Source organism: Orcinus orca, chromosome 9 (genome assembly GCF_937001465.1).
Source record: "Orcinus orca chromosome 9, mOrcOrc1.1, whole genome shotgun sequence".
NCBI lineage: Eukaryota > Metazoa > Chordata > Mammalia > Artiodactyla > Delphinidae > Orcinus > Orcinus orca.
The window spans coordinates 47,399,357-47,423,127 of NC_064567.1; the positions used below are offsets into that span (position 1 = coordinate 47,399,357).

Below are 23,771 nucleotides of genomic sequence, written 5' to 3' on the forward strand. Positions count from 1 at the left end.
AAGAGATTTCACAGGAAATTGGCCCAAATTTAGCCTCGCTCTTTATGTATTTAAGCCTCTTATTCGCTGCTTAGAACTTTATATCAGGATGCTAATGAGTCTGCCCTCCCTCCCGCCCCCCCCTCAGTCCACCTCCACAATGGCCTGCTTAGTTTTACAAAACTTATTTTTTTTTAATTCCCAAAGAATCCTGCTACCTTTGGCCTACTCTTTCAGTGCTCATAAACACATGTTCCAAAACAGTATGCTGATGATACACAGTACCAATGATTAGATGAAGTTGAACGTATACCTAAAAAAATCCACTGCAGAGCCAAAAACAAGCTTCATTTCTCTCCTAAAAGTTGATGACTCCTATAGAAGTGCTCTCCTACAGAAGTGCTCCGTGCTGGCAGACTCAGACACTGATTTTACTTAAAAGATGATAGCAGTCATGACAAGAGTCATTAGCAGCAAACTATTTCAGTGTCTTTCCATCTCATTTAGAATCTTCTTCTCACACTGCTTTCCTTTCTTCCACAGATTTTGTGTTTGTTTTTAATACTGTTGTACTGTGCTTTCTGTAAGTCTCTGTAAGTCCTTTTTTTGGAATAAAGTCAAGTGTAGATAAATAACTGAACTCTTTAGAATCCTATGGATTTAATAACCCACCTTTTACAATAACATTTGAGCTGATCTTATGTATGATTGGTCACATAGCAAGAGGCTCACTGCCAGAAGCCAGGGCTGGACCACTCTCTCCACCTTGGGTCTGGTTTTCTGCCATCAGAAATGCCCTGTGGGGTGCTGCCAGGACACTCCAGACTGCAGCCCTTCTAAGCCAGGCAGTTGCCAGGCGAGAAGAGTGATGCCAGACCAGAAGGTAGTTTTGTGGGATGGACAAAACATGCCCTGAGGCCATGCTGGGCTGTCCCATTCTTTCCCACTTGTTGCCACCAGCCAGAATGGGATTATTACTGGTTTGCTTACAAATCAGTTTTTAGAAGACTTAGTAAATGAAAACTTATTTTGTATTTAGGTTGGACTTTTTTAATCATTTCAAAGTCTGAGATTCATGATGCCTTCCTGCTTGTCTTTATCATGCCAGAGAAAAATGCTTGCTGGTGAAAGTGATCAAATTATCCTGACCCTGCTCTTGCCCCTAATCATTCTCTACTTCTGATGGAAGTTATAAAGCACAAAAGGATAGAATAAGCCACACGAAGAGTTCCATTGTTATGTCTCAGCTGGGGAGACGCAGGAGTTGTCAGAGGGCTGACAGGAACAATTATCCCATTGCTTTTACTGGTCTGAACTGCAGGAAGTTTCTTCACAGTTATTATTTGACGAAAATTATCAGAACATCTTGGATCCCTCCCAGAGTTCTGAGCAGCTCCGGGGAACTCTCTGCTTCCTCCCCTCTCCGCTTGCCATAATGGCCACCACGCTCATCTACGGGGCTTTCACCAGGACCGGGAGAGGAACCCACGTTTGGAAAACACCCAACCAGAGTTCTGACCAATAAGGATGAAGATCACAAACAGCATGAGCTTGAGGATGTGTCACAACACAGCACCTCAGTGGCTTGGCCAGCGGAATTGCTTCCGTTTTCAGGTTTATTAAAAATATGAAGGAATCGAGGTGACATAGTGATTTGATGAGCCCATTAAGAGAAAGAAAACCCAGAATCACTCTAGATCTAAAAAAATGCAAAGTTCCTAAGGTGTGAAAATTCAAACAAAGCTGCTAAGTAAGGGTGGGGGGGGGGGGATGCGAAGGGCAAGAAGAGCCCTTGTTTCTTTACACTGAGGAGTGAATATACTTCCCCGATTGCAAATAAGAAATTTGCTAATGCTGAGTCAGTGTCAGTCTAGTCCCACCTTCACAGGGATCTATAGCTGGCAAACCCTGCTCAGTGGTGGACTCACACAGATATCTGTCTACTTGGTTTTAACGCCCTCCCATCCGGGCGCTCGCTCTGGGTGGTCATCTCGTACCCGCTCGCCTCCCGACACAATTCTGGCGGTGGGCTTTATTGGATTTCTCAGAGCATTAGGTTTCTTGGAGCATATAAACTCCAGGATTTTTCCTTTAAATCACTCAGAGCCAGAGATGGAGGCAGAAGGATGCTTCAAAAAGAATTAAGAAAAGTTAACAGATCAAAAGAACAGTGCCGCCACATAAGCTACTTCCTTTTTCAAAAACGTGTATTAGGAGAACAGCAGCTAAAACCCTGATCAGTCATGAAAATGAGCACCAGCCCGCGGGCTGAAGGGCTGAAAGGAATTAGGTACCACCTAAAAGAAATCTCCTGGTGATTAAGCTCACTGTCTAAAGAAACACACACACATACACACACACACACACACACACACTACACACAGGAAAACAAAACCAAAAAACCCATCACCCTGGACTGTCCTTCCTCAGACCAGTCATGGGTGACCTTGCCTTCAATGTTCAGGGAATGTCATTAGCTGCTACAAACTTCTGGAAGGCTGAGTGTAAAAGCCCCTATAGCTACGTGCATTGTTGATCTTCCCTCCGTTGCAAACTACAGAGTAGACAGCTTAATTAACAAAAAGTGTATACTTCAGAATCCGGCAGATACCACTGAGCAGAGAATGCACGGCTAAAGAAAACTCTCCCCTGTTCCCCTCAAAGTGGATTTTATGGCAGTACAGGTTTGAAGCCCAGGTAAAATGCATCTCTAATAATATCTTTCATTAGAATATATTAATGGGGGATCTGTTTGATGGAGAGCAGTCATCTTTATTCCCTTTCTGTACAAATGGAGATTTGGGGGTGTCCCACCGAACAGGTCCCGACTCCAAGATACCACTACTCCAGAGAGTAGTTTTATTTTTATTCCTAGTTAGCTTTTTTCACTTAATGTTTTTATCCATACATCTGTTACAGTTGAATAAAAGGAGAATGGAGTAAGAGATTTTTTTTTTTTTTAACCACAATTCTGTTGGCAAAACAAACAGGTCCATAATTACATGAAGACACATGTATTAGTTTCCTAGGGCTGTCATAACAAATTACCACAGACTGGGTGGCTTAAAAACAACAGAAATTGACTCTCTCGCAGTTCTGGAGGTTAGACGTCGGAAGTCAAGGTGTCACAGGGTTGGCTCCTTCTGGAGGCTCTGAGGGAGGATCTGTTCCCCGGCTCTCTCCCGGCTGCTGCAGTTGCTGACATATCTTAGCTTTCCTTGGCTTGCGGCTGCATCCCTGCAGTCTCTGCCTGTGCCACCCCATGGCATCCTCCTGGTGTCTCCACGTGGCCTTCTCATAAGGACACCAATCATCAGGTTTAGGGCCCCCCAGAAGCCAGTATGACCGCATCTTAACTTGATTGTATCTGCAAAGATCCTATCTGCAAATAAGGTCACATTCTGATGCAGCCGGGGTTAGGACTTCAACAGATCTTTTGGGGGGATGCAATTCGACTCACAACAACACATGTACCATAGTTAAAGGTGAAAATAACTGAGGCTTGCCTATGAGACAGGCCATGCTGGGCCTGCGAAGGAGGAAGAAGTAAGGGATTATCCTAGGGGCTGAGCACTGGGGCGCAGGCTTCCAAGGAAGTTGCCTTTATACTGCTCTAGGTATGCTGAGGCACAGAGTTCAGGCTGGACTGTGGGACGGGTGAAATTGCAGAGAGAAAAAATACTAGTAAAGTCCTAGAGAGCTAAACTGAATTAGGCAAAGAGAGGAGATCTGCAGACTGAAGGTGGACGGGTGACGCAAGGGCATCTGGGGTCCTCGGTCCATTGGTGCTGCCTCTCTGGCCCTCCTGGGTCTCAGCGTCTCAGACCCTGTGATCCCAAGTGTTACTGCATCTGCCTAAAAGAGTGAACTGAAACAGTACAATTTCCTCTGTGGTCGTTCTACCTTTTGCTGAGAGATTCAAATGGATAGACTTCCATGAAGTCTTTATGTTTTCCTTTTGACAATTTTCTTCCTCCCATTCAGTTGCTAAAAGTTCTTTCATGGCTTATTCCCCTCACCACGCCCTCACTTCAGAAACCACAGCTTGTTTCTCCAATCTCATTTACCTCCACAATGGCGAAGGTATCACTACTTCTCTGGGGAAGTGGTCTTCAAGATGATTCCTGCATCAGCACATCCAAGAATTCACCTTTTCTCTCCTAGTACATATACAGAGAAGAATCTCCTAAGCCTGTAGTTTTCAAACTGTTTTCTTGCTATAGAACTCTTTATCAGAGAAATGTTTATGTAGAAACTCAACTAAGTGAATAAATGTGGAACTGCTCTGGGTGAGGGGGTACCTGGGAGATGGGGTGCCCTGCCCACCTGGCCAATCGCCACAACCCTCGCCTTTGGCAGCTCCTGAATGGTTGAGTGGATTCTAGTATTCTAATAATTCATCTTTATAACATGGCACGTAGACATCACATGATAATGTGCTGGGATCTACCTGCTCATCTTTTATACCAGGCAGTCATTTAAAAAAAAGGGGGGGGGGCTTCCCTGGTGGCACAGTGGTTGAGAATCTGCCTGCCAATGCAGGGGACACGGGTTCGAGCCCTGCCCTGGGAAGATCCCACATGCCGCGGAGCAGCTAGGCCCGTGAGCCACAACTACTGAACCTGCGCGTCTGGATCCTGTGCTCCGCAACAAGAGAGGCCACGATAGTGAGAGGCCCACGCACCGCGATGAAGAGTGGCCCCTGCTCACCGCAACTAGAGAAAGCCCTCGCACAGAAACGAAGACGCAACACAGCCGTAAATTAATAAATAAACAAATAAAAAATAAAAATAAAGGAATTCCCTTTAAAAAAAAAGAAAAAGGGGAGAAATCTCTGTGCAGCTGAGAAAACAACTATTTCCCTGGTGTTGTCATATGGCAGACTGTGATGTCACCTCTTCTCCCTTGGGGTCTGCCATCTAATGTGACTTTTGTCTCTGACAGTACACAGTTCTGTTTGGAAGCTCCCCAAAACTCACCACACACCTCATTCGGAACAATTAACAAAATCTGCAAGCTCTTTTCATTGCTTGACTGTAGAAAAGGACTCAAAGCTAAGTCAATTAACGGAGAGACAACATTTAGTAGAAGAAACATCAGACCCATCAGTATAGAAACCAATGTAACAACAATTAGATTTTGTAAAACTCCAGAGAAATTCATTATGAAAACATGAAGGATCAAATGCTTTCTATAGAAAGAAATACCCTGAAAACAAGCACTTTCTATCGTAACACTAAAAAGGACGTGGTACAACAGGATCTTTGAATAAAAAAGTAACAATGAGGTATATTAGGACTGCTATAAATAATATACTCCACAGGGCTTTGTAAAAAAGCGGTTCCTTGTGAAGGTTACCATTGAAAATGAAAAAGTTAAGGGTCCATCTTTATTAAACTCCATGCAGGTGGAGGCCAATTTCCCTGGCCTTTCTCTACCCCTAAATTCCTAGAACAAATGAAAAAGTGGCAATTCTACACTCGCAGGAAATCTAACCTGAAGACAAGCTTTACTGCTACTGAGAAAGTGCTGGATATCTTTTTCTCTACAGCACGATTTTGTCATCTTTTATGAAAACTCAGACAGGAATGCTCCTCTGTAATATTTTCCCCACTAAACAGTTTTCATACATATATTATCGAGGACCACAAATCCCTGGAAATCACTACAGTGAAACTTTCACTTGTTTCTCATTTGTACAGAAGTATTCACCCAAGGAACCCACTTAATGGAGTGTAATAACAAAAGAAATCTCTTTTCAATGCCTAGGACAGGGGAGAGGTTCTTGTCACTCACCCCATACAGGCACCACATCTGGGAGAAGGTGGGTACCCAGTTGCCTCCATTCCCGACCGATTGAGGAATATTTATTTTGAAGACACGGTGCCTGGCCTAGTGCCCAGCAAGGCTGCCCTGGTCTTCCCTGAGCCTGTCTAGGAATCGCAGTTGGTTTGGGGATGGAGGACAGACCGTTTGGGTGTCTGAAGACAAAGTCAACATTCACTCAATTGTGTTGGGTCTGACACATCGAATGGAAACTGTTGGGTTTTTTTTCCTTCTTCTGATTCAGCGGTTTTGAGGAGGCTCTTGAGGGGTCTGATTCAGCAGCTATTGCTACAAACTTCCACTCTGGAAGGAATAGGTTAAGGGGAGGGGACAGACCCCCACGCAGAAGGGTGTGGGCTCTTCTCTTTAAATGCTCGCCAGCCTGTGACTGGTATAGACTTTGGCAAGAAACCCACAAAGTCTTATAGGAAAAACAACGTCTGGAAGAACATCTTGTCATGCTCTTTTTTCTTTAATGACTCAGTGAACCTTTCCGCCGAGAACAGCTTCTGTTGTGAGGGCTCCATGGTTCAAAATACCTGATCACATTCTATCTGAGGTCCCTAAGGAGGGCGGAGGGGATACCCATGGCACAGCTATTTCAAAATGATAAGGCAAAAGGACGAGGAAACAGTACAGAATCTGGAATCCGGAGAGTCCGTGGGCAAGGAGGCAAAACAAATCAGGAAAAAATCAAGTTAAGGTTGTAACTCTTCTGCCTCCTAAATGAACGTGCTGCCTTGCCATTGGGTGTTCCTGTCATTCTTCTGCTTTTCCCTCTTGTACCATTTCAAGCCCAGCCTCTAACTGAAGACCCATCTTATTACTTATTTTTCTATTTTTAATTAAAGGAAGAGAGTGGCATGAAAAGACTGCTCATCTCCAGACTTGAGAAAAGCCAAGAATTCTGGCACCCAATCAAAAAAGCTGTCTAGGCGCAGGCGCTCATTCACGCTGGTTTTGTATCTGATAAACTTTTCATTCAATTTGAAGCTCGATGTGTCTGAAATACAATGAAGTGAACCAAGCAAAGGATGTCGTCCAAACATGTTGAAGCACTTGTGGGTGAATACTCAGCCTTTGTGTGCTTCGGCTCCTGTGAGAAGCCCTCAGTCTCAGGCAGGTTCCAAACTGCCAACTCAATGAGGCAAGTAATAATTATTCCTAATGGCAATAATAATTATGGAACACAGTGGACCCAATATAAGGTTGGTTGTCTGTGGCTTTGGTGGGGCAGCCAAAGTTTCACACACTCTTTTTATAAAAATCAACCTCTCTCTCTCTCTCTCTCTCTCTCTCTCTCTCTCTCACACACACACACACACACACACACACACACACACACACACACACACATATATGCATTTGCCAAAAGAGATCTGGACAAAGTCACTCCTCTGGTTTCCTGCTAAGTGCTTGACTACAGAGCTAAATTAAATAAATAGCAGCTATCCACACAATGAGGGGGGATTGGGACATTTCGAGTAATTGACACCACACACACACACACACACACACACACACACACAATCTAAAAGGAAAATCTCTTATTTTCCTTTTAGTTAAAAGTTTTAAGCTTTCTCCAATTCCAGACTTTTAGCCAGAGCCATGGCCAAATGGCAGATATGAATAATTTGAGGGATTCCTCCTTTCTTTCTAGGGGAGACGGGAAGAAAAGAGGGAGGAAAGAGGGAGAGAGGAGGAAGAGAAAGTCAGGGTTCTAGAGGAGTGCCCTGCCACCCCCATTTCACTTCAGTTATGAATCAGAATCTCCCAGTAGATCAAATCCTTCTTTGGTGAAGCCCCAAGCCCATGGTTAGTGCCACAGCCAGTTTTCTATGAGATATTCACCCTGTTCCTCACAAGGAGGGAGTCACCCCCTGAGGTGGCGTTCTCTCTCCCCGACTCTAGGATCTAGCTGTCACCACCCTCCAGAGACCTCCGCATTAGCACTTAAGTATCTCACCCCACACGCCAGTGATGTCAAGGTGTCAGAGAAATAAAAAGTGGCTACTCCTGAAAATATAATTCATCAGCCAAATGGTCATTTTCTAGATAATGAGGAATTGTTTCAGTTTTCTGAAAACTAGGTTAAGGGCCTAACGCGAAGCTACATGAGTTTTTTTCCTTTTTAATCTTATTATGCTTGTTAGTCTCTGTGACTATTCTTTAAAAGTGGCTCCAAGGTGCTGGCGTAGTTTATTGTCATGTAAGAGGGGGGTTATAAAGAACATTCAGGGCATTATGAAAAATCATGCTTTGTGGAATACCCCTGGAAATTTTCTTCAAGAGTTTTGAATAAGGTTATATACATGTCAAATGGCCTAAATCATGTTCCAGTAAAGAAAAGTATTAGGAAATGTGTGTACACATACACACCAGGCACACACACACAATTTTCATTTGGATGCAACTGGAGATTAAAATTCCCCAGTCTCGGGCTTCCCTGGTGGCGCAAGTGGTTGAGAGCCCGCCTGCCGATGCAGGGGACATGGGTTCGTGCCCCGGTCCTGGAGGATCCCACATGCCACGGAGCGGCTGGGCCCGTGAGCCATGGCCGCTGAGCCTGCGCGTCCGGAGCCTGTGCTCCGCAACGGGAGAGGCCACAGCAGTGAGAGGCCCGCGTACCGCAAAAAAAAAAAAAAAAATTCCCCAGTCTCCTTTAACAATATACAATTTAGTTCAGATTATTTTTAAATTCATTCTTTCTATGTTTTAGAGAGGCTGTGATTTGAAACATGTAACTATAAAGTTGCATTTTTGTCTAATTTTGTCATTAAAAATACACCCTGACTCAATATAGGGTTATAGAAAGCTTCAGGGGTAGACTTTGGTTTCACTGAGTTTGCAGGCTCATCAAATGGCGTCACTCATACTACCCAAATAATACTGAAGTGGAAGCAGTCTCCAGTTCTCTTCAATCTAGCACTTTACTGCTTATCTCTTCAAGTATTCAATTTGAGCAAAACTCTGGGAAGAGTGAGAAGAAATGTCACACTAAGCAGTGATCCCTAAGAACCTGCCAAACGCTTGGCCTCCAGCCCCTACAGACGCTGAGAATGCCACCGTGCATTTGACAAGTGTTCAGTGGCTTGGTGACCCGGGGATGGGTGTTTGTTGTGGCAGTCGTCATTATGATTGTTTGTGTACCGATGTTTATTGGTTTTATGGACTGAAAATAATAGATCGGAGGTCAGCTGTAAAGTGCTGTGTATTTGGCTTATGAATTACCAGATCGGAACCAATATATGACGAGTATACTCAGGAAGTCATTTCTAGCATTTCAAAGATGTCTGGGGCCATCTGTTCTCTGCAAAGACCTGCAACTCTGTAAAAAGCAACCCAAGCACATTCCAGCATGTCTGTACCCCACACTCACCAGGGTCCTATCATTTTACAGACTTTACCGGTCTATTCACCAGCCAAAATGCACTTTGCCAAAGCAGGGGAAACTATAAAACTCCAAGTTCTTTTAAATGTGTCTGGTACCATTAAGAATGTTTATTACTCTATAGAAATTTTATAGTTGCTATTTACCAAAAGCACAACATACTCGGTAAATAGATTACTAGATTGTCTGCGAAATGTGGCGTATCTGTTTTATGAAATGTTTTCTTCCATAATCCCTACCAGCCAAACAGTGCTGTGGTCGAGTGGTAGTCATGATAAGGAAACAAACATGTTCCTAAGAGCTAGAAAAGGGCACTTGTTAGACAATCTAGTTTCATTCTTTCATTTTATAAGATGGAAAAGTAGGGCCCAGAGAGGTCAAGGGGTTGTGAGTGGTGGAGTCAGAACCACCAGCCAGGCTCTCAAATCTCTAGCAATGGCATTGCACTGCCTCACTGAAATAGGATTCCATTTGCATGTAACTGAAACTTAACAGAAGGATTCCCTTTGTATCCAAAATCCAAGACCAAACTGGATATTTATGTGATATTCTCATCCAGCCAAAGGTAAAAGGTCCACATAGTTTGTATCATCTTTAACTAAATCCTCCATAGAAAGGATATAAAAAATAATGGTAAAGAAAATCCACTTGGACTAATATTACTGAAAAATACATATGAGAGAACTTTTTGAATCCTTTATCTTTTAAATCCTAAAATGTCCAATTATGTGAATACATAGTATTGCAATGGGCACCACAGGTTATCTGCAGTCCTTCTCTTTTAACTCAGAAACTACTTGTCAATCAGTTTCAGACAAGAGTTATTTATACTTTATGAGACATTTAGTCTGTAAGAATGTGAAAGTTACAAATAATCAGAAATGCTCCCTGGGACACTGCCATGTTACACGCACATGCTCAGTCTTCAAAAAAGCAAAGTGTCCTCCCAGTTGCAAAGGACCAACTCTGCTTTATCAGGTTCATTTCTCATAACATGCTCACCTTGGAGAGCGTTGCACATACCAGTCATTTTCCCATGTTACTAAACCTTTTGGTGTTCTTCAAGGAATAATTACACTTAGCTCTGGGACTCTTTTAAACACAACACTGGGACTCATGTAAACCTACAGTGGTGAGCCAGCTAGGCTTTCATGATTCTGGCCCTGAAAACAGAAAATACTGAGCCAATCCCCATGTAGGAACTCTGACAAGTACAGAAAGGTGCAGTTAATCATTGCATTTTATATTATGAGAAATATATATCCTCAACTCCCAGTGTTTAGTTATTTGGCATCTTATCCAAGGCTTACCCCTAGGAAAACACTAAATATTGATATAAGCTAAAGCCTTATGTTTCAGGCCATCTATAAAGTAACCCCAAAAACAGTTAAGTCTGAAAAAGAAGACAGTGGACTGCATCTTCCCATAGAGCTGTGTCTGGCAAGGTAATTGTCCCAATTTCTTGCATTACACTTGTTTTATGTCTTTCACTAAAAGACTGTTCTGTTGTTTAGGTGTTTTTCTAGTCAGATCTTCAGCAATAAGCCACTTTTAGCAAAATGAGAATAAAAGAACAGTTTGTTGATAAGATTAGTGCAAGGGAGGAAACTACATAGTCTTGCGTATAGCACTGAGCCCCCAAACAACTGACCTTCCAAGTAGTTTTCAAAATTAAATCTGTTATGAAAATCATCAGCTTTTTAGTGCTGGATGAGACTTTGAGAATTTTCTAGTGATGCGTCCTCATTTTACATGTGAGGAAGTCAAAACTTGGAGAAGTCAAGTTCATCTGGACCCTTGGGACAGTGAGGTGTAGGTGGCCTGGCTTCCAGTTCTGCCTCTTGCCATCATCAGTATGACCTGGGGCAAGTCATGTAATCTCTGAACCTCACTTTACTCAGCTGTAAAACGGGTGTGTTCATTCCCATGTGATAGAATTATAAATTTGTTGTGATTCACCTAGGATTTGAGCCTGGAAGTCAGGTCTCTCTGGCTTCATATGTTAGGACCCTTCTCTTGACCGTACTGGTCTCCTCTTCCCAAGCATTCCCAAGTCCTATCCTGTTCTTACCCATGTGGGCACATGAACTCATTCTGGAACTCAGATCATCTAGACCCCCTACCAAACTCAGCTCCTGGAGGAAAACAAACCGAAAGAGAAAATATATTTGAGACAGAAAAGAAGCACTGAATGAGGATTGTGTTGCTGAGAGTGACTTGTAATCAGCTGGTTAAACTTGTCACGTATAGATGAAGGAACTGAGGCCGAGGGCTGTTGTGCACTTGGCCAAGGTTATAAACCTTTCTGAGTGGCAGAGCCTAAACCCATGACTTCTGAACCCAAGGCCAATGCTTTTCCAAGACTCCCCTCTGACCTGACATGGTTTGGCTCTGAGCAAGCTCGTCTTTTCCAGGCATATCTTTTCAACATGCTGCACAAAAGAACAAGTGTCCAAATTTACAACAGACACAGACTGAATGATCCTAGGCTACTTGCTCTAGAAGCAGACCCTAACCTGTGCCTATCTAGTCTAGAAATGGCAGGGGGGAAGAGAAGGTCAAAACACACAGAGACACTTATATGGAAGGTTCTGGAACTTTGTGAGCAGGGCTTCTGTTTGTAAGATTCAGAAATGAAATCCTCCCCCAAGAGGATGTCACAGGCAAAGTCACCTATCCACACAGGAATCAGAATAGGCTGGAAGTCACACTTCATCTGGGCGGGGGATAGGGTCTTCCTGCAAACCACAAAGCCAACTGTACAGCAACCAAATGGCTGGAGAAAGGGCAGCACTCTCAGTGCTGACTTTGGTTTTCTTACAAATAAGGGTATTTGGCCAGATCTCCCAGGTACAGGGCCTTTTTGTATCCACGTGCTCAAACAGCCCCCAATCCCCCTTCCTTGAGGGCCAGGGAACTCCTGTATATTTCTACTGAAGGACTGAAGCAGCTGCTGGCAACTCAGTGTGTCCACCTCTGCCCTTGACCGCCCTGCAGGTGTGTGAAAGCACAGAAGCTCTTTACACTGTAACCAGAGACTAAGCATTAGCCAACCCTTGTGGTTAGATGACTCTCCCAAATGGTCAGACATGCTCATGTGTCTTCCACAGCACTGGGATTGCTATGGGCAGGAGCACAGGGAAAACATGTGCTTTGAAGTCCAATAGAGCCACGTTCAAAAATCTGCTCATCTCACTGGCTGAATGACTTTGGACAAGTTATTTCTCTTCCTAGAGCAAAAAAAAAAAAAAAACAAAAAAAACCCAGAGCAACTAACGTCTACCCCTCTGGGCTCTTGGAATGTGATAGAAAACAACATGCAAAGTTAGATCAGTGCCTGGCACATAGTAGATGTTGGATAAACGTTAGCTTCCTTTCTTCTCTTTAGTATCAGCCTGCTAATCCCGGGCTTTTCTAACAAATAGCTCAAGCCACTGAAGAGTGACTTTCAATTTTCTTTCCCAAGAAGACTAGCTGTTATGGACTGAACGTGTCTTCCTCCAAATTCATATGTTGAAGACTTAACCCCCGTGTGATGGTAGTAGGAGGTGGGGCCTTTGCGGGTAATTAGGTTTAAACAGGTCATGAGCCCCCATAATGGGATTAATGTCCTAAGAAGAGGAAGAGACACCATCTCTCTGTCTCTTTCTCCTCTCTCTCTGTCAATCTGTCTGTCTGTCTGTCTCTCTCTCTCTCTCTTCATGCACGAAGAAGAGGTCAGGTGATCACACAGTGAGATGCCGGCCATCTGCGAGGCAGGAAGAGCCCTCACCAAGAACCAAATCTGCCAGCACCTTGACCTTGAACTTTCCAGCCTCCAGAACTGCGAGAAATAAATGCCTATTGTTTAAGCCACCGGGTCTATGGTATTTTTCTATAGCAGTCTGAGCTAAGATACCAGACTTGCTGTGTTCTGGGTGAGAAGCTGAGACACCAAGACATACAAGACTGGCCTGAGGGATCACAGGCAAGAACCAGATTCAGAGAGGAGAGCAGGGGTGTTTTTCTGCTTCTTGGAATATGCAGCCATGTGCTCTGGTGTTCTGGCTCTGCCCCCTTCATCTGGCCACAATACCATGTGGTATTACAACTTTTGAATGTTAAGAAACCTTATATTTCCTCAAGTATCAGTACTTAATGTTTCATTCCACACATAAAACTCTGTGAGTGGAAGGCTGCTGGCCCCCTTGTCAGAGGTAATTTCTCAAGGCTCTGTATGGGGTTTAACGGGAGCCATATGGTTAAGTCCGTCAACCCTCCCAGAAAGCATCCCCTTGAAGGGCCCTCGTAAATGTTCTCGGCGCTGTGAAAGATCCAGCAACTTTCTAACAATAAAGCAATGTTCACGGCCGTGATACTCAGCAAAACGCAAAGCAGGAAATGATGGCTTCTGTTCTGAATTACTCAAAGGAGGCTTCAGGCTGTCCTGGAGAAGGGTAGGGGGCAGGGGCGGCCAGTGATAAGTCGGGGCCTGCCGGCTGCTGCCTCTAGCAGGAAGAGGCTGGCCTGGACGCCGCTAGCACTGTCCGGTTGTGGGCAGTGACACTCTTAATCATGTTCCGTTGGTTTGTGGAGTTTAAGAAAACTCTTAATAATGGATTTATACACCCATGCACTTACAGAGCAAGCACATTCTTAAACTGTAACCTGCTTTGTTATCTAAGGCTTCTTTAATTGGCGCCTTTCTGTGATGGCATCATTTATTGACCACTCTCCTTTTTTTTTTTTTCAGAGCAACAATAACACAAAAATCTTTGAATCAATTAACATTCCCATCTCGATGGACACCTCAAGCAGCAACGACAACTCATACAACAAAGCCACATGACTCTCCCCGATAGGCGAGGTGGTATTGCTTTTTATGCCAACAAGTTCCGAGATGGGATAAGCTCTTCTTTTTATTAGTATTATTATTAAAGAATCACGTAAAAGCTGTGAGAAATACAATTTATGATGAGTATCAGTTCCTTTTTATTTTTACATAAAACAAGATTTGCTTCTACGATATTTTATACAAATTTCTGGCTAAGTTTTAGGTCTACATTGCCTAAGGACAGCTTCATGCAAATAGAGCTTATGACCAAACAGCTAATAGAGCTGCACATCACACAAACATATATTTGCCAGGACTAAAACGGGCATATAATCAGGGAGAGGTTTCATATACACACGCTGTTGAACATATTTTCTAGTTTCCTGATATCTTAACTAGAATATTCCACAATGGACCAGATACCTTTTGTGCAAATATCAGCCTTGGTAGGAACACTTGTATATTCTGATGTTAGATGTATCACACCTCCATTGTGAACAATGACTGTCAAATAATTGTCACCAGTAATCTAAAGAGCTTATGTATTTGCCCAATTCCATACAGAGAACTAAATCTATGGAACATTTTGAAAACAGGAAGAAATTTTGTGGAATATTTTGGCAGTGCCTCCCATAACCCGTCAGAACTCTGTACTGATATCCATTTTTGTAGACCTCTACACTCTATATTATCTTCACAGTTCTCCTGAAGAATTACTGAGCATGAATTATCTAATAACATTGACTCCATAAAGAGAAATCGGCTTCTTTAGGAAAGCTGGGATGTATTAAGATTATAGCCACCTACGTAACTGATTACTGACTCCTACAAAAATGTCTCATATGAGGAGAGAGAGAGAGATAAAGAGAGAAAAAGACAGAAGAAGAGACAGAGAGCATTTGCATTACTGTTACCTACTCATCCACCATTTTCCCGGGTTTTGCAGACTTGGTCCTGAATTAATGAGCCTGTTACATGATATCTAATAAAAATGACTGGAGTAGAGATACTGCTTGGAATCTGCCACATATTTGGTCCAAGCCTGAATCGATTTCATCTATATTTAACACATGCTTGTTTTCTGTCTCTCCCACAGCCCATGGCTCACTCTTTTTTTTTTTTTCACCTGGAAAACTTATCCCCTAAAATGCTACCATCAATCAGCCAAAGACACTCTTTCCGACAGAGCGTCTGCCCGTTTGACTAAGCACAAGTAGTCACTAGTTTGGGGATGCCTCCTACACTCTCTAGCGCTGTGTGATTTTCTAGGCTGCCTAACCACACGAGTGCAATTTGGGATATTTATACTTACCTCCAGTTTCTATTGGGATAAAAGTGCTACTTGGACAGAACTGGGCATTGGCATGGTGTGGGTGGGGGGGGACATGGGATGCACTGAAAGTTGCCCATGTGGTTTGTCTACCTACTTTTATAACCTTATTTCTTCAGATTTTTGCATACACACTCATTTTGTTCTACTTTGGCTCAATGCCTGCTCCAAAAGTATGAAAATCAAATGCGCACACAAGGATGCATAAACTTTGTCCCCCAAATCTTCCCTGAGAACAGGCACTACTCTCATTTCCCCGTCCTTCATGTCAATATCACTCCCAATCCATTCAAACCGTTTAAATACAACATGAAGCGGGGTAGTGGCAGAAAGGAGAACAAAAGTGGGATTGGCAACAGAAGCCGAGCACTGGTCGAAGGGAAGAAAAGGGGGGAACAGGAGACAGGCAGCCCCCTCCCTCTCCCGCAAAGTTCTAGTCGTGAACACACCCACTGGCCGCAGCAAAAGAGCCCTGTGCGTGGGCACAGGTGGGTCCCAGCCTCTCTGGCTGGATGCAGCTTAAGTGCTGAGCCTGAATGAAGACTTTCATTGCTGTTTGCTGTTTTTGTTGGCCAGTAGCCATGGCAAACATTTGCAGGTGGCTTGGCCAGATTTTGACACTTAAATATTTGAGGTTGTGATAAAAATCAGAATATTACTACAATATGGTTCTGTGCAGCCTCAGAGAAAAAAAAAGAAAACTATCTGCAATTTCAAATGCTCATTTAAAGACACAGTCTCCAGAGGGAACTCATGTTTTAAAATAAGTACTCATTTCCTCTTTGCTGAGAGAACTAAAAGAGTCAACCATCCCCAAATGTTACCACCTAGAGTTTCATTCTGAATCCACTGGTGAGATGGGTTGGGTTGTTACTTGCTGAGCCCCCATGATCATCCGGGCAAGGTTTTAGATGGGTCACGTGGAGAAAATGGAAATGACAGGAAGTAGGGGTTGGAATCAACATGGTAAGCACAACAGGGAAGGATGTGAAGCAAAGAAACAGCTTCCTTCAAGCTCGGCAACAAGATAGAGTCCTAAAAGTGACAATTATCTCCTAGAACACACCAGGAGAGACACATAACACCCCAGGATTGGGAATAAACGAGAAGACAGAGTGGGTCGGGAGGTCACATGTAACAGAGAAACACCCGCACCTGTCAGGGCAGTGACACAGCCTAGGAATGTCATCCAACTGCACAGCCCTGGGCCAGCTGGGTACATTACTGACAGAGTCAATACCCATCTTAGAATTTAGTGCTAACCCTTAAATGATTGTTTCACAAACACCAGCATTGTACTAACAATGGCCAGATACTAAGGTCCTGCAAGAGGGCAGTCGTGGGGCAGGAAGCAGAACTCCAGGGGAGAAGGAATGCTGTAAAACTGCTAGTAAACTCTAGCACATTTTATGTTTTTCTCCCCTTGAAAGGAAAATAAAATAATTACAATTAGCTTGCCTAACTGTGAATCGTTTGCCCAAAGCCAAGCCCCTGGAGTGAAGGAGTCCCTTGAGATTGAAATGCTGTCTTTAACGACCCCACCCTCTTAGTATATTATAGGTTTTTGCTTTAGGTGGTGCAACATTCGCTCCCACAGTCATCTGAGAAGAAAAGAAATCTTTAGCAGAGACACTTGCGAATTTAGCATTGGCTTCTTCCAACAAAGCCACGCATTCAAATGGCCAGATTAACTTTCTGTTTCTTGAATGGGAAACCAAAGGTACCCATGGCAAACTCACAGCATAGTCATCACCCACAACTTCCACTTGTTAAGATTCATCTTCATACGTCACAACCCATCCTGATGAGTTGAGAAATGTGAGAGACAAGCTACCCTTTCTAGAGCGTTCTAAGGAGGGATAAGCCATTGTCCCTAGTGCTCCCTGTTGGTGTGGAATTCTTACAAGCATTTAAAACAAGAAAGGGAAAAGACAGACTGACAAATAGTGGGACAGCTTCTAATATTTTTCTTAAAATCACTGCATCTATTATTCAATGGAATATTCAAACTAATTCTGATGGCGTATACCAAACACAGCAAGCTCCCTTTCCTATTTTAAACAGAGAATTCTGGGAACAGAGAGCAAGCAGTTCTCAGCATCCAGCAACATAAATTTATCATAGCTCTTTGGCTTAAGTTACTACCTTTTCTTTCTAAGATCCCAAGCACTCTTAAATCTTTTATTTCCTTTTCACTTTACTCTTGTGAGGGTGGAAAGAAGAGACACCATCCTCATTCTGGAGAGAAGGAAGCTGGGCTAGAGATCCTGCATTTCTAAGAAGCGCCTGGGTAATACACACGCTGCCGGTCCTCAGACCACACTCTGAGTAACAAGGGCCGAGACCTATCACCTGATACTCAGAAGTGAGCTCTCTTTCCATCCCATAATACACAGTGTCTGGGAGCATTCTACCTATTTTTCTCAATGCCTCAGTGTTGTTCTTTTTTACATAAATGAGAGGGATAGGGCCTGCTTTCTTTGATTTGTCTACTCCAGGAATGAATATGGACCAATGCAGAGAGAGAGGAGAGCTAATGAGAAGGTATTAAAAAGGAAGAGAAGCACAGAAGAAATGATCAGAGGGAAGGAGGACCATGGAAATACACCAAAGACACAGGTGATGGGCTTAGACCTTAGGAATGGAGGGACATACTCTGTTAGGGAGGAGGCTGGGCAGGTGACACTTCCCTCCGCCATCCTCAAGCATTTGTCCTGAGAACCATGCTCTGCTCGCAACATCCATGGGGTTTCCCCATGGTCATCTTGAAGTTCAAGAATCTTGTTTGAAGAAACAATGACACAGAATGACTTGCTTTTCTCCCCAAAGTCAGGGTCAAAGAGCTTCCACCAAACAGAGACTCCCTCTTCCCTTCTCCCATCAAAAACATCACTCTGAGCTCTAGGCAATATCACACCAGCCAGGAAAACCAACTTCTGTCTTATCCAACCTGAGGACTAGAAACTAGGAGAAAGTCTAGAACATTCCCTGAGCTCCAGCCAGGACCCAGAGACAGCGAAGAGGTCTCCTTACCCGATCTGGCGGTTGGTGGAAGGTGCCTGTGTGATGACAGAGCTGGACTGGGGTGACGGCATGGCTTGCTGAATCACAACGCTGGTGTCATGGTTGGGCATCCGGGTGCTGCCAAGCTGGTGAGCTCCAGGCCCCACCATGGCCCCACCAACGGTGTTATGCATCGAGATATTCTGCCCAGAGAAGACAGAAGACAGAGGGAAAAGGGTCAGAAGAGGTGAATGCTTCAGTCTACTCTCAAGCTCTCAAAGGCCAAAATGGGGAATCTGGTCATGTCAACTAAATACAGAGTTATGGCTTCTGGCAAGCCACGGGTCCATTTATCTTTGTTACAACTTACAGCTACGATGAGATGAAAAATAACTATCCACCTTAAGAGGAAAGCACATAAGAAAATACCTGGAAGTTCGCTAATCACCCTGCCGCCATCCCAATGGGAGGTTTACATCAGGGATGTTTAGTGCATATCTGCTCTGACTTGGTGTGATATATATTGCATTTGAAAATGATTTCTGTGGTAAGTGCATAACACTATGATTTAGCGAAGAGCCATTCAGCACCCTGCTTTGAATGACAAGCACACTTGTTATTTTTTCTTTTTCAGTCCTATAAGACTAACCACCTCTTCTTTTTTTCCAGGAAACTACTTTTCCAAATCATAATCTGGGTACTCATGACCCAAGCTCAACAACCTGGGGACTGAGGATAAACGACTGGAAAAGACAACAGGGTGTCTGGGATCCAATGACAGGAGTGAGAGTTACAACTCTGCTGTATTTCCATAAAATCAATCTCTAACAATTTGGTGGAAGAATGCAATACTGACAATGATTTCTCGTCTGTTTACTTGTTCATGGTCTTTTCCTCAAGAATATAGAATGTTTGTGTTCATTATTTTATCCATGGTGCTCAGAGCACAGTAGGCAGTTAGTAAACAAACACTGCATGAAAGTAGTGAAGAAAATAATGACACAACTGAGTCACTTGAGGGACCTAATATCATGTATTTATTTCTGATGACTTGAACGAAGGTTTCTTTGTTTAATATTCAAAACTAAGGTAAAATATGCATGATAAAGCTGGCTTAAAAGACAGCTCTTCCTAGAAAAGAATGTCAATGGGACAACAAGAGAGGATTCACACTGAGGCAGAAGAGGGCTGATCAACATGGTGGGGCTGAAATGTGAGAAACTCAGAACCTAGAAGAGAAAAAGAAAGTTCAGGGCAAAGCAACATAACTCAGTGGGCCTCTGGAAACAGCCAGGTACAGCCCTTCAGCCTTGAAGGATAGGGAAATCTGAGAGGTCAGTTGGACAATGGGTTGAGGATGACAGGAAAGAAATGGGAGTGTCACTAGCAATTTACTAGAGGAAAAATATCTATCTGTCTGCGCTTTGGCAAAGAAAAAAAAAAAAAAAGTTACCCAGCACTACTAATAGTGGTTCTTTGAAGTTCTTCTGGAAAGAACAGGATTTCCTGCACTGTGTGTTAAATGACGGTGATAACATATATGGTATCGGGGGTGCTTGTGTTCATCACACTGCACCTTTCCCAGGTTTCTGATTTCTATACCCTGACCACACAGCTTGTCAGGAGCCCAGATGGCAACTGGGCACCTGGCTTAGACTGTAAGCCGACTGTTGTCTTGAGATCCTAAAGGCATGAACAGGCTTAGACACACACACATGATCCAAAGGCTCCCCTTATATACTGGAAGGTTTTTCTGATGTGGGAAAATATTGTGGTTGCTTAAAGTGAGATGAAAGGAAATGGTGATTTGTATTGGGGTGGCAGCGCAGGGATACGCTTGAGTCCTTTTTATAGGATCTAGAGGCGTAGAGAATCAAACTAAAAGTAATAGCGAAAATAAAGATAATCGTTATTTCTTTCGAAAGTGAACCTTCACCAACTTCTTTCTCTAGGTCTTAGTGAGGTTGTGATGAAGTAAACATTGTAAGTATTATTTTTCCAGTGTTTAGATCCTTAAAGATGTTTGAAATTTTTCATCCTTTGTCAATAATACATCTGAGGCACAGAAGGATTTCTGACTCTCTTTTTATTATTCCTGTTGTGCTGTGCTAGTGAACGTTATCAATAGAGCTATACAATTTTTAAAATAATATTCTCTTTAAGTTCACAAACAATAATATAAAATGTCTGAACCCTCCTTTGGCACCTCTTTTCTATCACCCCCACATGTAGTCCCCAAGTACCATAAATTCAATGTAAGCATCCTTCTCTTTCCGTCTCTTTTTCCACCAACTTCCACCCAACCACCATCTTCTTTCCTGGATTAAACAAGTGCTCTCCTAACTGGTCCCTGGTCATTCACTTGATTTCCCTTCCTCCTCTTTCCCATAATACAGCCACAGTCACCCTTTCAAAAGGCAAAACTGATCTCATCGCACGCAAATCCAGCTACATGGCCCACCCTCTCCATGCTTCTTAGGTGGCTTCTCATGGTTCAGAAGACCCCGACAGCACTCTCAGTGTGACCTCCAAGGCCCGTATGACACCCTTCCTACCTCCCCTGCTCATCTCATACCACCTTCACTCTGGCTCTCTGCGATTCACTCCACCTGCATGAATTTTCCTGCTCTCATACTGAAGATGCTCCATTTCAGCACAGAGCTGAATATGCTGTTTTCTGCCACCTGTACTCTTCCCCAGACTCCACCTTCAAATCACAAACTAAGCATCATGAGAGAAAGCCTTCCCTGACCTCTCCAATGAAGGGCACCACCTCCCCCTCCTTCACAGCACTTTTCACAAGTTTACAATTGTCTTCGATTATTTGATCAATATCTGTTTCTCCCTCTAGAATATAAGCACAATGAGAGAAGAGACTAAGTCCAACTTTACTTCCCATTGAGTCTCCGTGGCCCAGATCAGTGCCTGGCACAATAGGCTTGCAGTAAATAGTGAGAGAATGAGTAAATTATAAAATGACATTCCTAGAATAGTCAGTATAATGAAATCTTATCTTTTATTACCTGGGCGATTTTTGAGAATGCTAACTCTTTTGTCTATTTATCTTGAAATCTCAAAGCATGATCACAATAAAAGATGTTAAGATATGTTAGATGTTAACATACTTGTTTGATTATGGGGTAGAGACATAGACAGGATCAGAATTAAGAAGAAAGCCACAAACGTGGAACGTAGATTAGAAAGTAAAGCCTTTGAGAAAACATTAAACGAGCCCTTCAAGGAAGATACCAAGAAACGAGCTTCAAGTCTTTGAGCACTTTGGCTCAAATGGTATGTCCATAATCGTTCTTAACCTCCACCATGGAGACCAAGAAAAACTTGTTCAAAAATTTTGAAACCTGGTGCAAAGACACTGGTTTGATTTCTTCAGCATAAAGCACATTAAATGAGAGAAAGAAATAACTCTCCCCTCAAAAAGTTTAAGAATCTTCTCTGAGAACCATTAAAAAGAATCAAAAAAGACTATCTAGGATATACTTCACACCCTCCCCCACCAACATTTTTAAGAGATCTCTTTGTCTCTGTGATCTCCACCAGAGATGGAAAAAGCTCTTGAAAGTTATATCCTAATATTTCAAAAATCTCCTTTCTCCCCAACGCATGAAATCTGCAAATTCTCCAGCCTCCTTCCCCCAGACCCAGAGAATAATTTCAAAACATTTTGGAAAAATAAACAAATTTAAGCGAGCATTATCATTTCACATTAAGAGAAGTTGTTTTTTTTTTTTTCTTTCAGCATTACATAGTAACTCAAACATGAAATTACTTCTGAGTTCACATTTTCCCAATTATGGGTTCAAAACCTGTCTTCCTTGATAAAAGAATGGTATTTTATCTTTAAATAAATATCCAATTTCAAAAACACAAAGAATGACTATATCTTGCTGAGTCATTTTTGTTAGCATAGGTGAGTAGACCTGGAGCTGGTGACGGCATAGTCACACAGTGCAACAACGTCACCAAACAGCGGTTGGATGTCAATATGCAGGGAAGGATCAGAGGTGTTCCGGGAGGCTCAGCCTTTGGCCTTTTCTTGTTCAACATTTTTATCAACCGCTTGGATGAAGATGTAAAAATCATGCTTGTCAAATCTGTGGTTGACACAATGTTGGGAGACGTCGCTAACATTCTGGATAGTAGAACAAGGTTTTACTTGAGCCAACTGTGTGATCTGGCCTCCAAAAATGCTAACATAAATCTAGGTTGTTGTAGGAGAAGTGCGATGTCCAGATCAAGGGATGTAATTATTCTACTGTCAAGCACATCGGACTGACCACACTTGGCCACCACAGTTTAAGGGGAAAATTGACAAATAGGAGGGAATGAAAGCAATGGAGGCATCCAAAATGCATCACAGGAAGAATGGTAGAAGAATCAGGGAATATTTAGTCTGAAGAAAAGAAGGCTTAGAGGTCATGCTAACTGCCTTCCAAATATTTGCGGGATTAGACATAGTCTATGTCGCTCCAGAGGGCATAATTTCAAAAAATGGGATCATGATGACAAAAGCCAACAATAACTAAAATTTGAGTACCTATTGAAGCAGCTATTATGGTAGATACTTTATAAACTGCACCTCTGATCCTCACACTGACCCTACAAGATAGGCATTGTTATCCTTACATTAGGAGTAAAACTCTACACCATCACTAATACCATTCCATTCCCCTTTGGCCACACTCACTCCTCCTGGACAGAGGCTTTAAAAATAGAAATTCGACCTTTTGTTGGGGTAAATTTACCAATATGTAGGGATAGGCAAAGATAAAACAAGTTGCCTTATAAAGCACTAAGCTTCCTAGCATCAGTAGGGAGTAGTGCCATCTGTTAATGTCACCAAGAGGATTCTTGCATCAGGAGGGAGATGGCACTAGATGACCTCCAAGGTCTCTTCTTGCTAAGATTCTCTCATAACACACGGTTCATACTTTGGTTCAAATGCTTCCAAATGATTAGTAACGTGTGATAATGTTGAAAATATACTGGTTTAGGAGTCAGGAGGTCTCTTCTACCTCAGTCTCTCTAACCCTCCTTGTAGCCATGTAACCTGCATAAATCATTCAGCTTCCCTTGGCTTCACAGCCTCATCACTAGAAGGAGGGGTGAGGACCACGTGGTCTCCATGATCTTTTCCAGCTCTGATGCTCCACAAGTCTTTTCTACGTTACATTTTATGAGACACTAAATATCCAAACAGACTCCTTAGACTCTGATTCACGGGCCTACAAACATTGCTTTTTCTCCATAACCATAAGCTTTTGCAGAAATAAGCCTTCCAAAAATTACAGTTTTCCACCAGACCCAAGGATCATGATTCAAGAAACAGCTAACAAAAAGTAAAATTCCTCAAACATCAAAGATGATAAGCTCCTCAGACAAACCACCTTCACCTAAATTTTCCCCTCCTT

General features: G+C 42.9%; 1 protein-coding gene across 3 annotated transcripts in view; it reads right to left on the reverse strand.

Moving 5' to 3' along the window:
- Positions 1–23,771, reverse strand: part of CREB5 (cAMP responsive element binding protein 5) — a 412,389-nt gene that overhangs the window by 232,008 nt on the left and 156,610 nt on the right. For all 3 annotated transcript variants that reach the window (XM_033420592.2, XM_033420593.2, XM_033420594.2), the window contains exon 5: positions 18,373–18,545. In XM_033420592.2, coding sequence (XP_033276483.1) covers positions 18,373–18,545 — 173 coding nt within the window. The remainder of the gene's footprint in view (positions 1–18,372; positions 18,546–23,771) is intronic.